The following is a 12,976-nucleotide window of genomic DNA, read 5'->3' as shown; positions in this document are numbered from 1 at the left end:
TGGTGCCAGTAGTCCATGAATCAAAGCCCATTTCTGCCACACCAAACTTTCAATCAGGCAATCAACTTTTTGATTTTACTTTCTTCATGCCAATTTGCTCAGCAGGCAATTTGATTAGTAGGCTTGGCTTCCAGTTGGGCAGGGACACTTGAAACAGGCTGCAATTACAGGGGAGGAGCTTTCAGCAACTAATGGAAGTGAGGGGTCAGGAGGGAACATTGCTTCTTCTCCTAGCACTCAAATTGTGCATTAAAGGCACTTAACCTTTCCCTGTAACTGTCTTCACCTTATCTGAGCTACTGGCTTTCCAGGGCCTGGGAAACCCCACTGACAGCAGTGAAACCTGAAGATAAGTTAGCTGTGAGTCTTCCAGCTTTATGATAATATTTAAATAGCTAACCACTCCTGGGAGTGCCTCTGTTAAACCCAGAAGAAAGTGGGTTAGAACTGGGTTGGTGTCAGGTTTGCGATTTTACCCAACCCACCCACACATTTTTGGGAGTTAAAATTATCCCCTCTTTTCCTGTTAGGTTGCCGTTTTAACATGTCACAAATTGCACGTTCTGCCATTATGTAGCTCTGTGGAATGAATTTTGAACATATCTCGATTTTGTTGCTGTCTTACATACAAAAAAAAGTTTTTTTGTATTCATTAACTGATTATGGACGAGAACTATGTGCAATGTCTGAGTGCTTTTTGAAAATAGAATAGTGACTTATGTATTATTGAGGCATCACTACCTTCTATTTCTTTATGACAGAGTTATATTTCATTCATTTGTGTAAATATCTTGCATCTTATCAGTAATTACTGTGAGTAATTTGGGTGCGATCTAACCAAAATAAAATAGAATCCTTTCTGGGTGGGATTAGTGGGGTCAAGTGCTGGCAACATCCCCGCTATCTATGGGCATTCTTTTTTTTTAGTGCCCCAGCGAGGAATGCTCTCCCCGAGGCAGCACACAGTTTGATTTCCTGCATAGAGGTCTGCTCTGTGCAGGAAGAGATTGGGATATCATTTTTAAATGGTGTCCTGATCGATCTACCCCTGTTGCAAATCCCAGACCACCCCAACACTCCAACCCGCGTAGAAGGGGATCATCAATGCCCTCACTCCCGCACCCCACCTCACATGGGCAGTTCACCCCCACCCCTGATCCCATCATGGGCAAAATGCCAGCCTGGCACCCTGGCAGTGCCCCCGCCAGCCTAGCAGTGCAACCTAGGACCATCCGGAGGACTCCGATTGCCTGGGATACCCCCCAGGTACTGTTCAGCTTGGTCCCCGTTGGTGGGGACCAGTACGAAACGGTGCCTGGAATTGGTCTACTCAGCGAGGTGGATAGATGCCGGGTCGCTGTTGGATCTTAGCCATGCGAGACTGAATCCCACCCACAATGGGTGGGCACACAGAACGTGACGTCCTGTGAGATCTGGTTAGATCTCGCTAGATATAATGGCCGTCAGAAATCCCGGGGGAGTCTTGTCCCAGGATCCACCAGTTGCATTGTGCCCCGGTATCGGCGGCATTAGGCCGGTATTTTGCACCCTATATATCTGGTGACATTTCAAGGGGAGTTATCAATAATGCTGTTTGAATCCCGTTCTAATGATTGCGATTTAATGGAAAAAGTTCTAAGTGTCATATCGGGCGCGACTTCCTGGATGTTTGCCAGTGGCAGACCCAACTAGACAGTGGTCCGTATTTAATGGCACTTGGTGCTGAAAATTATCCCCTACGATCTTCACGCCGGTACTGGCTGTCCCGCCAACTGATTCGGCTGACTTGCATCCGACAGGTCCCCGCTAACAAGGGGGAGCTGCTTTTAAACGCTCCCTTCGAACTCCCTTCCAATCAGCATACAGGCATGGCACCATGCAGATCTGCTCCACGCTTCGGGGATGCTGACCGACTGGACTTCTGGATGCTGTGGAGGCGAGATCATAGTCCCCCGAGGGGGTTGGAGGACCAGCAGCAGAGCCGCCACTGTCGACTGGGCAGTTTGGGCAGCCTGTTCAGGAGGACCACTGTACAGTACAAGAAGAAGACCAACGACCTCCACGGGGCCGCAAGGGTAAGTTAACACTCGATCCCTGGCTCCAGTTCCGCCTGCTAATCTCCTGTCCCCCCCAACAGGTCAGTGGCTGGCATCTCACACCCTCCTCATATCTGATCACTGCAGATGTGCCCCAGCACACCTTGGCAGCCACCAGGCATAGACTACCTGCCATAGACCACCACCAACCCCGGCACAGTGGTTCTTCATCAGGAGCACTCAATGTTCAGGTGATGGGTATAAGCATGCTGTCAGGAGAAAGAAAGGCGTCAGTCTTTGGCATAAACTGAACAGCACCAGAGCTGACCTCACAGCGGTTATCATCACTCTCCTGTCTTGTATATTGACCCACTGACAGTGCCGACACAGGCCCATCACCCTGGGGTGATGTTACATGGACTTTGGGAGGATGGAACATGGTAGTTGGGGAGGCGGGCGGGGGGGGGGAAGAGAGTCGGGGAATGGGGAGGGTAGCGGAAGGAGGTAAATAGGTGGTAAGAAGGAGTACGGGGGTTGGTATGGTCAAAATGGGGAAGGGGTGAATGGGGGGGGTGGAGTTTGGGAGTGGGAAGTGGTGGGGCTGATGCCTCCAGGATTCAGGCAAAACGCCTCAGAGTTTGATTGGAATGCTAGGCAATAATAGTCATCTGAGACATTGCATGTGTACCCACGAGAATGCACTTGAGAATATTTTGTTTACTAAAGAGTCAACAATACCTTTGTACAAAAGAAACTACTGAACAGTGACATTAAACAGCAAACAGGCAATTAAGTACAATGAAGTTGCCAGCATCTGAACAAACTTGCCTCTCTCTCCCTCTCCTGCAGCTCCCAGCAGCACATCCGGATCAGTGGAAAGTCGTCTGGGCATAACGCAAAAATATATTGGAAAATCACACTGATGCAGAGCATGGCGGAAGAGCGAGAGAGCACCCCCTTTCCGGCTCCAGGCCTTAGCCAAAAGGGGCTGCAGCTGACAAATGCACGGCCTCCAGTCATCAAACTGTAAAGAGTCAATAGCACAAAACTCGCCCCCACTTCCACAGCCCCTCCAGCAGTCGTCCCGCATTAGTAGAAAGTCATTCAGGGGTGTGCAGAACAATACACCAGAAAGGTCACATTGACACAGAGCATGGTGGAGGTGAGAGAGCACACCCTCCCCCTCTCCAGCACTGGCAGTGGCTCCAGACTGCAGGCCACAGGCGCAAAAGGGATTGCAGCAAAGAGGGGTAAACAGTACAATAGGAGGCTCATGATTTATCAACATTAAACATAAACAAGCAACAGCACAAAAAGAGAGCTGCAATTTGCACGGCTCCCAAGCCTGAAACAGCAAACAGTCACCAGTACAATAAAGCCACAAGCAATCTACAAAGACATTTCTTCACAACCTTCAAATTGGTCAGTTGAAGCGAGCCGCCAGTAGTATTTCTCCTGTAGTACTGGCTTCTGGTCACCAACTCCACCCAATCCTTCGTCCAGGCCACAGAAGTAAAAGAGGTGGTAGCAAGGAAACACACACTTTCAAACATGAAACATTGAACAGTCAGCAGTACAACAAAGGCACTAGCAAGATGCAAGAGCAGGTCTTCGTACCTGCAGCAAGTTGATCTGTTGGATCAGCTGCCACCCTTACCCTTTGCCAGCACTGGCAATGGTTACACCTTACCCTTTCATCTTCCTCACTCCAGGCAACAGAAGCAAAAGAGTCGACAACAAGCAGACACAGCTTCCAACAGCAGCTGAGTCGCTCATCTCTCTGGCCCTCTGGCAGCTCCTAGCAGCAGACTCTCCAGACAGGAACAATCATTACCTGAAAGCTACACTAACACAGAGCATAGCAGAGGAGTGATAGAGCACTTCTTCCCCTTCTTCAGACATGTAGTAGGCCAGCCAATCCTCCCCTTGCTTGAATCCCGGCCACAGAAGCAAAAGAGGCAGCAGCAAACAAATACTAGGCCTGCAGGCACTGTCCAACCAAAGCAGGATTAGTCAGCAGGCACATTCTACACAGCCACATGAGCTGGAAAGTGCTCCCATAACTAACAATGGGAATACCTTATTAGCAGTATCCTTCAGTTGTGCAGCTAGAGGCTGCTCACGGTCAAAGGAGTTACAGTGACCGTCAGCATATAACCAAGAACAGGACTCTACCTTGGAAGTGATTGTAGGACAGACAGGCAGAAGCTGTAGTTGCCCCTGTTATGGGTATGCACAATGTCAGGGGTGGTTTGTAGGTCCCGCAGATGCCATGACCCTCGCCACCCCAGCCCTGGGGTGACCCCTGACCTATGACGCCCAGCCCCCCCCCCCGCCCGCCCCGCCGCCAATGGAAATGGCTACTCACCTCTTCAGCTCCCCTCAGCAGCCATTGCGCCTGCTTTTAAAAAGGAGTGCTAAACACCACCCGTCTGATCACTCGCTAGGGAGCCTGTTAGTTCCCAGGAAGCCTTTAGATTGGACTTGTACCTTGCTAATCTTACAGAACTTGGTCCTAATTGGTCACCTTGCCATGTCTGGTTGGGAGCTGGAACCCGCCACCAGGAGTGGGCCAGTTAGATTGCAAAAGATTTTCACTCAGATCCCCATTTTGGCCTCTCCCGCTATTTAACCGGCGTGCCCGGATCCGTGCTGGGTGCAACACCGCCATTAAATCGCACCCATTATTACAAACTATAATAACTCATAAGGAAGTTATCGTTAATGAGGGTGAATTTATTTACATATTTACAATTACATACTTAACAAATGATCTCACTCCCAGTGCAGACCTTGCTGGGAGAATAGGTCTGACCAGGCCCTGAGTTGGGCCTGCTTTTATCCCCTGCCTAAATGAGTCCCAAGTGGTCTCCGTCCCCTACCTAGGGAGCTCCTATTCCACAGTGAGCTCAATGATTGTTTCCCCATGGTCCTCGTAGGCGTTGTAATACCCCAGTGTCCAAAAGTCCCCCATCCACTGCCATTGGCAGAGGCCTTTTGTGTCGCTTAGCCTGCGACTCAGCATTCACTTGTGGTGGATCTGCGTCGGGTTGAGTGTAACACATCGCTGCACAGCGTTTCCTGGTGGGCCGCTGAAGGGGAACCATAGGAGCCTCGGTGCCAGAGGTATCTGCCGGCGCGGATACCTCCTCATCCATATTGGAATCCGAGTTGGAGCACTCTTGCTATGTGATAACCCGTATGGCTGGGCCCTCAACTGAAGGACCGAAAGGGTGGCTAATATTGTAGCGACAGCAGTACTATCGCCAATGGATGTCTCGACAGGTGACTTCATGCCTGGTCAAATAGTCGTCATGCTTCTTAAGAGTCTTTCCCTGGGCTTGAACTCTATACAAGACCGGGCTAGAAAGGTCCAGTACCAGTCCTGGGAGTCACAGCACACCCGCCATCGCCATAATTCTGTGTATAAACGGTGTCTCCAGCACGAAACGTTCGCCCCAGCGTCCCGGAGCAGCAGTGATTCTTCTGTGACTCCTGATGACGCTCGACCGTTGCCCCAGTGTTTGGAAGTGTAAGACTGAACCGAGTCCAGAGCCGTCGTCCCACCAAGTGCTCTACTGGAGAAATCCCTGTGGTCACATGCGGCATTGTGCATTAATTGAATATGAAGCACGCCATCCGCATGTCCATAGACCCGACCGACTACTTTTTAAAATCTTGTTTAAAAGTTTGGACCACTCTCTCTGTCAGTCCATTAGACGAAGGATGATATGGCACGGTGCGGATGTGCCAAATACCATTGCGCCAGCCACATAAATATGGGAAACTCCTCACTAGTCAATGGAGTTCCATTGTTTGTAACCAACACCTCCGGAAGCCCGTGGGTACAAAAAGCTCTCCTGAGCTTCTCAATAGTAGCCCCGGACTTCATCCTCAACTGGGTGCAGCCCATCACTATCCACGCTGTATCCAAGGTAGGTAACTGCTTTGGTACGGAAACACATTTACTTTGTTTTAGTCGAGCGCTCACATGGGCAAAGCGGCGGAGTACCTCCTGGAGATTTACCAAGTGCTCCTGCTCCATGGAACCGTTAATCAGAATGTCATCTAAGTAAACGGACACTTTTGGCAAGTCCTGTAAGATGTTCTCCATCTCTCTCTGTTTATCGAGAGGGCTGACGAAATTCCAAATGGAAGGCTGGTGTATTCAAGCAATTCTCGATGTGTATTTATTTTGGCAAATTTTCTAGACTCTGGGTCAAGCTCCACCTGTAGGTACGTGTGGCTCATATCAAGCTTTGTAAACGAACAGCCCCCCTGGCCAGCCAAGCATATGGATCCTTGACCCAGGGCATTGGGTAGTAGTCCAATCGCGAAGCCCCGTTTACGGTAAGCTTGGAGCCCCCACACAGGCGGACGGTTTTATCACTGGCACCATCGACGCAGCCTATTCCTCAAACTGTATGGGTCGGATGACTCCTAGATCTTGCAACCGTTGTAGTTCTGCGTCCACCTAAGAAGTAGCGCATACGGAACCGGCCTTGCTCGGAGGTACTGGGCTGAGCAGTGAGATCGACATACATGTTGTTAGTGGCAGCCTTAATCCTGCCCAGACCTTCCTGAAAAACCTCTGAATATTTATTCAACAAATTTTAAAGATTGCCGGAACCCGGACCTTTTACAACCACTCGGGGCAGGGGATCGCCTGCTGTCCATACACCACCGACATCACGGTGGTCCCCACAGTTTTCAATCATTCCCCCGTATAGCTGGCCAATCGAGCCTTGGTATCTCGCAAGGTGAGTGGTATGATTTCTGTACTAGGCCATCGAAAGGCGTGAAGGTCTAGCAGCCCCCGTATCCATCTCCATTGGTACTGGGTGTTCATTAACCTTTAACGTAATCGGAATCGGTGCGACACTTGGAGTCGAAACACAGTTCAACTGCACTAAGCAGTCGTTGTTGTCATCCAGGACGACCACTGCTACTGCCCTGGGCAGCTCCAGACGGCCCTGACCTTCATGGGACCTTCGACCACAATGGCAGTGAGGCGGTCAGCTCTCACAGTCCTCCTTGGCTGAGGTATCCCACTGGACTGCAGCAGCGCCTGCAAACCGAACTCCGCCACGAACCGGCCTCGGGAGCTGCTCCACTGGAGGAATTCTGGCCGGACGTGCACTGTACCGTGTCTGTTATATAGTCCTAACGGAAGGGCGACCCAAGCTGTGCACAGAACACATAATAATCAGAACCTTGTAGTTCCTGCACACCCTTCTCCACTTGTTCGCGATAGGGAAAGTTCAGTGGCACGCTTTAAATCCAGCGTAGGTTCTGCTAACAGCTTCAGTTGATACCATACACTAGTCTGTCCCTTAACATTTCTGAGAGGGATGGCCCAAACGCTCAGTGCTCAGCCGACTGCCGTAAGCGAGTTTAAAAAGTCCGTAGCTGACTCACCAGTGGGGCGTATCGCCGTGTTAAACTGGTACCGTTGCATTATCATAGACGGTTTCGTGGTCGTAGCGGTCTGAAACCATTGCCACGAGTTCATTGAATGACCTGGAATCCGGTGCAGCCGGGTAGGTCAAACCTTTGAGATTTCAATGTCTGGGAGAAATATCGCATGAGGTCTGCATACTGATTCCAATCCTCCAGCCCCGCATCAATGGCATCCAATTTACTGAACAATGACATTTTAAACGATACGGCGTACCGTACTCAATACGCACTTCCGATGGCTCGGCAAATCTACGGGAAAATGCGGGGGCTTTTAAATCCTCGTTACCAATATAGTAACTCACAAGGAAGCTGTTGGTAATAAAGATGAATTAATTTACATATTTACAATTACATGCTTACAGCACAGCATCTTACTCCCAGTTGGGTCTACTTTTGTCAAGCCCCAGGTGGTTGGCCTCCGCCCCCGTACCTAGGGAGCTGGTATTCCACAAGTCCCACAGGGAGTACAATGATTGTTTCCCCATGATCTTCGTGGGGATTATAACACAAACCTTGTAACATAAAATAATTTTTTTTAAAATCATAAAACTCCAACTTTCTCCAAGTGTGGACAGGCATATCCCTGTAAATATGCAAGCTCTTCTGGCTCTTCACACTGGCGGGAACACTCGATCCTGCCGACGGCGCACCCTTGCCGCAGGTTTCCCAATGTGTGGGATGGATTCAGTGGAAAATCCCATGGACAGCGGTGGGACCAGAAGATCCTGCCGGCGGCTAACGGCAGGCTGTTTCCCGCTGCCCGCTGCCGAGAAACACGCCATGGAGAGGCCAGAGAATCTCGCCCACTGTGTTTAAATTTGCCATTCTTCCCTATCGCGGATCAGTAAAAGCCAGAGCAGTGTAAGTTACATTATCAATTACAGAGAACGTTATGTATGTAGAAAATTCTGAAAAGTTTCAAGACTATAAGTAACAGCAGATATTTTTCCACCGCTTAGTATACCAGTAATAAAGGAGCATTGACTTAGGCCATTCATTAGAATAGCAGTGGGTGGGCACATTAGAATAATAATCTGCTCAGTGAATTCATTTAACATGAAATTGTATAGTAAGTACTTGAAAACAAAGAATATAAAATTATATTGGAAATGCCAGAAGAATGGAATTATAAGGGATAATAGCTCAAGATGGGCTAAATATGCAGTTGTTTAATTGTCTCTACTATTTGGGGAAACTCAACGCTGTTAGTTTTGTTCTGCTATGTTGTTGCTTTCTGTCACTTGAACCCAACTAGATAACTTCTCGTTGAAGTTGTGAAAGAGTCTATGGCCAAGAGTTCAAACTTCCAAAGTATATTTCAGATCCAGAGTTCATTTTTTAATGCATTTTATTCTTAAACTTCAATTCACTGCAATCTTTCTTCACAACCTTTTATTTTAAACGAGTCCTCGTGCTGAATGTTCGTTTACTTGAGTACATTTAATACTGAGTTATTTTATGTTTTGTCTGTTTGTAGAGGAAGATGATGAAGATGATGAAGATGATGAGGAGGGGGAAGAAGATGACGAAAGTGACTCGGATGAAGACAGCATGGATTATGACACGGAGGTGCCTTCACTGCCATATATAACACCTGACGGGCGTATAAGAGATAACAGAAACTTGACAAAAGTGATGGAGATGTCATATCAGCTTCCGGATTCCTTTCAGTGGAACCAGCATGATCAAGGTACTAAGAATCTGGGTAAGAATAAATAACTATTTATTTGCATATGGTCTTCATGTGCTGTTTTTAAACAGCATTAAATTAGACCTGTTACATCAGTAGATGAACAGCAGGACCTTTGAATATGATGACAGAATACTAGGAACTTATGCATTAATGCTCTCATTTCAGCTGTCTCTCCGCCGCATGAAGGATAAATATCAACTTAATTTTCAATCCATATGAATCTCAATTGTGCTGCAGGCCCTGGAAAATAAGTTGAATGACATCGGAGATAGTCCTGACCCCTTCGTGAGATATTTTTCTATATTTAATTTATTCTGTGTATGGGTGGGATTTTCCTCCCCTGCCACAGTGCGTTCTGCAGCGGTGGAGGGCAGCTCACCAGTGACCGGTGGCAGGATCTTCTGGCCCCATCGTACCCCATTGAACACACCTATCACCGCCGCACAACCCCGCGGCGGGGTGCGCTGTCAGCAGAATGGTAAGATCCTGCCAGCGCGGACGGCCAGAAAATCCCGTCTTATGTCTTGTTAGTGGTAATGCAATGGAAGAAATTGCCTCCCATCATTCATTTTAGTGAGTTATCAGTGGGAAGAAAGTGCCATCTTAAACTGGCTCTGAAATTATGTGTTTTAATGTGATTTTCTTACTTAATTTGAACATAATTAGGGTTAGATAGGGTGGACAGTGAGAGCCTTCTCTCGCGGATGGAGGTGGCTAGCACGAGGGGACATAGCCATAAATTGAGGGGTAATAGATATAGGACAGAGGTCAGAGGTAGGTTTTTTACGCAAAGAGTGGTGAGGCCGTGGAATGCCCTACCTGCAACAGTAGTGAACTCGCCAACATTGAGGGCATTTAAAAGTTTATTGGATAAGCATATAGATGATAATGGCATAGTGTAGGTTAAATGGCCTTTAGTTTTTGACTTCCCATGTCGTGGGCCGAAGGGCCTGTACTGCACTGTATCGTTCTATGTTCTATGTTCTATAATTGCATTTTTGGTGATGAAACTATGGTGGGATCCATTTCTGCACCATAATGGCTAGACTGGCGTTTTTGTTTTGGCATGGAGACTTTGTGTGCTTTGCCATATAGCATGGATATACTTGTAGTATATTACAATGAGGATAGCCAACACCGGAACATCCAGAACCTATGGCCCATTGCATCAAGTGTGACTAGCAACAAGGTGAGAGAGATGTACTTGTTATAAATACTGGCACAAATACTTTACTCTGGACCCTGAAGCAACTTCGAGCAGTTGCTAAGAGCTTTTTAAGCATTTTATTTTAACCTTCACTTCAACAGAATTGACCTTGTCTCCAATAGCTTGATTCCACTTGGAATCACCCCCCTCTCCCGTGCCCTGTAAGGTGCTCTGTTAGAATTATGGATTTCCCTTTGGATTTTCCATTGTTTGTTATTTTACCAGAAGAGAAGGAGGAAGAGGAACGTGGCAAGGTGGAGAAAAGGAAAGTGAGGCAGCATTTGAGGAGGATGTAACTTAAAAGGCGCATGCAGATCTAATGCAGACCTTAGAAATGAGCTTTGTCTCAGAGGAATGGTGGGCCAAAGGGGAGCTGAATGAAGGTGTGTCACCAAGATTTACCTTTTATTCCAGCTGCTTAAGCAGGCGCTGAGAATCGGTACAATACTATCCAGGTGGCCATCCAAGAATACATTTGCCAGGTCCCTGAGTGCAAGGGATCGCGAGTCAGTTTGACATAATTAGCAGGCAGACAGCACCATAAACCTTATCCAGTTCCCTAAAGTCTGACAATGAAACACCAGGTAGCATTCCAGCAGCCATTCACACTCATTCCAGTTGCGACAGTGCTATTCATCTGTGCCCATCAGGGGTCATTGTCAATTTTGGCTGATGGATTCTGCTCTTGGATGGACGATAGTCTACCAAGAACTGAAATTGGAGTCCACCATTTTTAAGAAGAAAAATACAGAAGCGTCTGCAAGGCTGTGAAGAGAAGATGTTTTGCCCTGGGACGCAATGCAGAATGCTGTGAATTAAGGATAATTTATGAAATGGGCAAGTATTGCATGTTCTTTATTTTGTATAATTACTCAACCAATTAATAAAGAGGAATCTAACAGTTAAAATCATGCCTTATTTGAAAATTCAAGACTCCCAGCAAAGGTTCACTTACAGTTGGAACTTCTTGCAATCTGTCATCCTTGTGCATACCTGCATTGTGTTAACAGCCTGCATACATCATTAATTTAAAAAAAATTATTGAGATTTTGCAGTTTTTACAGAAATAGATCATCGTGTATTTTCATGTGAACAGTCGTGCCCCCCCGTCCCCGTACCAATCTTCCCAGTTTAGGTGTTCCCTTGGCATCTTGATTTGTTTACATTTTGGTCGGGTTTTGCTTGTTTATCTGTGCAGAGCCCAATGCCATTTAACTGCTTCTTGTTCTGTTTGTTTGCTGGCTAGAATGGGGGGGGGGGGGGGGGGGATTGGTACCCCTCCCTGTTCTGACCTGGGACCCTTTGGTCTCTGCCGTAGGGCCCTGTTTTTGCGGCCTTGTTCTTGGCCCATGTTGTCTATTCCATCTGTTCCCATCCCTCGCCTTCCCTGTTCCTATTCTTTGGTGCCTTAGTGGCCCCTATGTGCCCCCCCCCCCCCACTCGCTCTATTGGCTGTTGGCTTCAAACAGGTCTTGGAAAATGTTGGTAAAAGGCTTCCATGTCTTGTGGAAGTCCTCTTCTGACTCTCGGATGTTGAATTTGATTTTCTCAAGGTGGAAGAATTCCGACAGGTCGGTCAGTCAGTCTGCAGCTTTATGCGGTGCTGCTGATCGCCAGACGATTAGGATTCTTCGGCGGGCGATTAGAGAGGCAAAGACAAAGGCATTAGCCCCCCTCCCCATAAATAGTTCTGACACTTTCGAGCTTGGCTCCACCCTCACTCCCACAACCTTGGACATTGCTTCAGAGAAGACTGTCCAGTACGCCGACCAGTCTGGGCCATCCCCAGAACATGTGAGTTGAGTTGACCGGGTCTCCTTGGCCCTGTTCACACTTGTCCTCCACCTCCGAGAAGAACCTGCTCATTTGGGTTCTGGTTCGGTATGCTCTGTGCACCATTTTCAGTTTAGCCTTGCGCAAGTGGAGGTGGAGTTGGCTCTGTGCAGTGCTTCCAGAGTCCCCACCCTATTTCAATCCTGAGTTCTTCCCATTTTTCCCATGTCTCATCTAGTGGGGAGCGTGCCTCTTCTCGTAGTCGTCCATACAGCTCCCGCAGTTCCCCCGCCCCGATTCCTCGCATCCAATATTTCCTCTAACATTGAATGTTTTGGCGTTACCTGAGGTCAAACGATTTCCTATATAAACAGGTTTTCCAAGACGTCCCATCTGTTGTCTCTTCTTTGAACTCTTTCCTATTGGCTTAATTAATGATATCACTGATATATGCATACTTCAATTTAAACGCCGCATTATAAAATCAAGCATCACCAAAAATCCTCACAAACAATATGAGTGTCCCAACATGAGCTACAGCAGTCATCCAACCAGCTTTTCTGAGGCCGTCAGGGGAGCACCTTGTAAAGTGTTCAAGTTCGTACAGCTCTTCATCACTCTGTCTCTCTGGCAAACCTATTTATACCCCTCCCCCACTGATCTCCACAATTACCTCCACTCCAGTACAGACGATTCCTCAGAGGAGGGCCTTCTGAGGATACACCATCAGATGCTCCAACTTTTCCAGGGACCAGCTCAAATTGTATGAAAAGCACTATAGGTTCATCACTTGAGTGAGAGATTAAT

The 12,976-nt window shown here is 47.7% G+C and overlaps 1 protein-coding gene across 4 annotated transcripts in view; it reads left to right on the top strand.

The window, feature by feature from the left end:
• The window catches only part of LOC119954523 (armadillo-like helical domain-containing protein 4), a 261,993-nt gene that overhangs the window by 80,308 nt on the left and 168,709 nt on the right, over nucleotides 1–12,976 (top strand). For 3 of the 4 annotated variants that reach the window (XM_038779837.1, XM_038779846.1, XM_038779823.1), the window contains exon 5: nucleotides 8,974–9,201. In XM_038779837.1, the coding sequence (XP_038635765.1) occupies nucleotides 8,974–9,201 (228 nt within the window). The remainder of the gene's footprint in view (nucleotides 1–8,973; nucleotides 9,202–12,976) is intronic. The other variant, XM_038779831.1, reaches the window with a different exon arrangement.

This window comes from Scyliorhinus canicula, chromosome 2 (assembly GCF_902713615.1).
Source record: "Scyliorhinus canicula chromosome 2, sScyCan1.1, whole genome shotgun sequence".
NCBI classification, from domain to species: domain Eukaryota; kingdom Metazoa; phylum Chordata; class Chondrichthyes; order Carcharhiniformes; family Scyliorhinidae; genus Scyliorhinus; species Scyliorhinus canicula.
The sequence above is the reverse complement of the archived record's forward strand: the minus strand, read 5'-3'. Positions and strand labels throughout refer to the sequence as shown.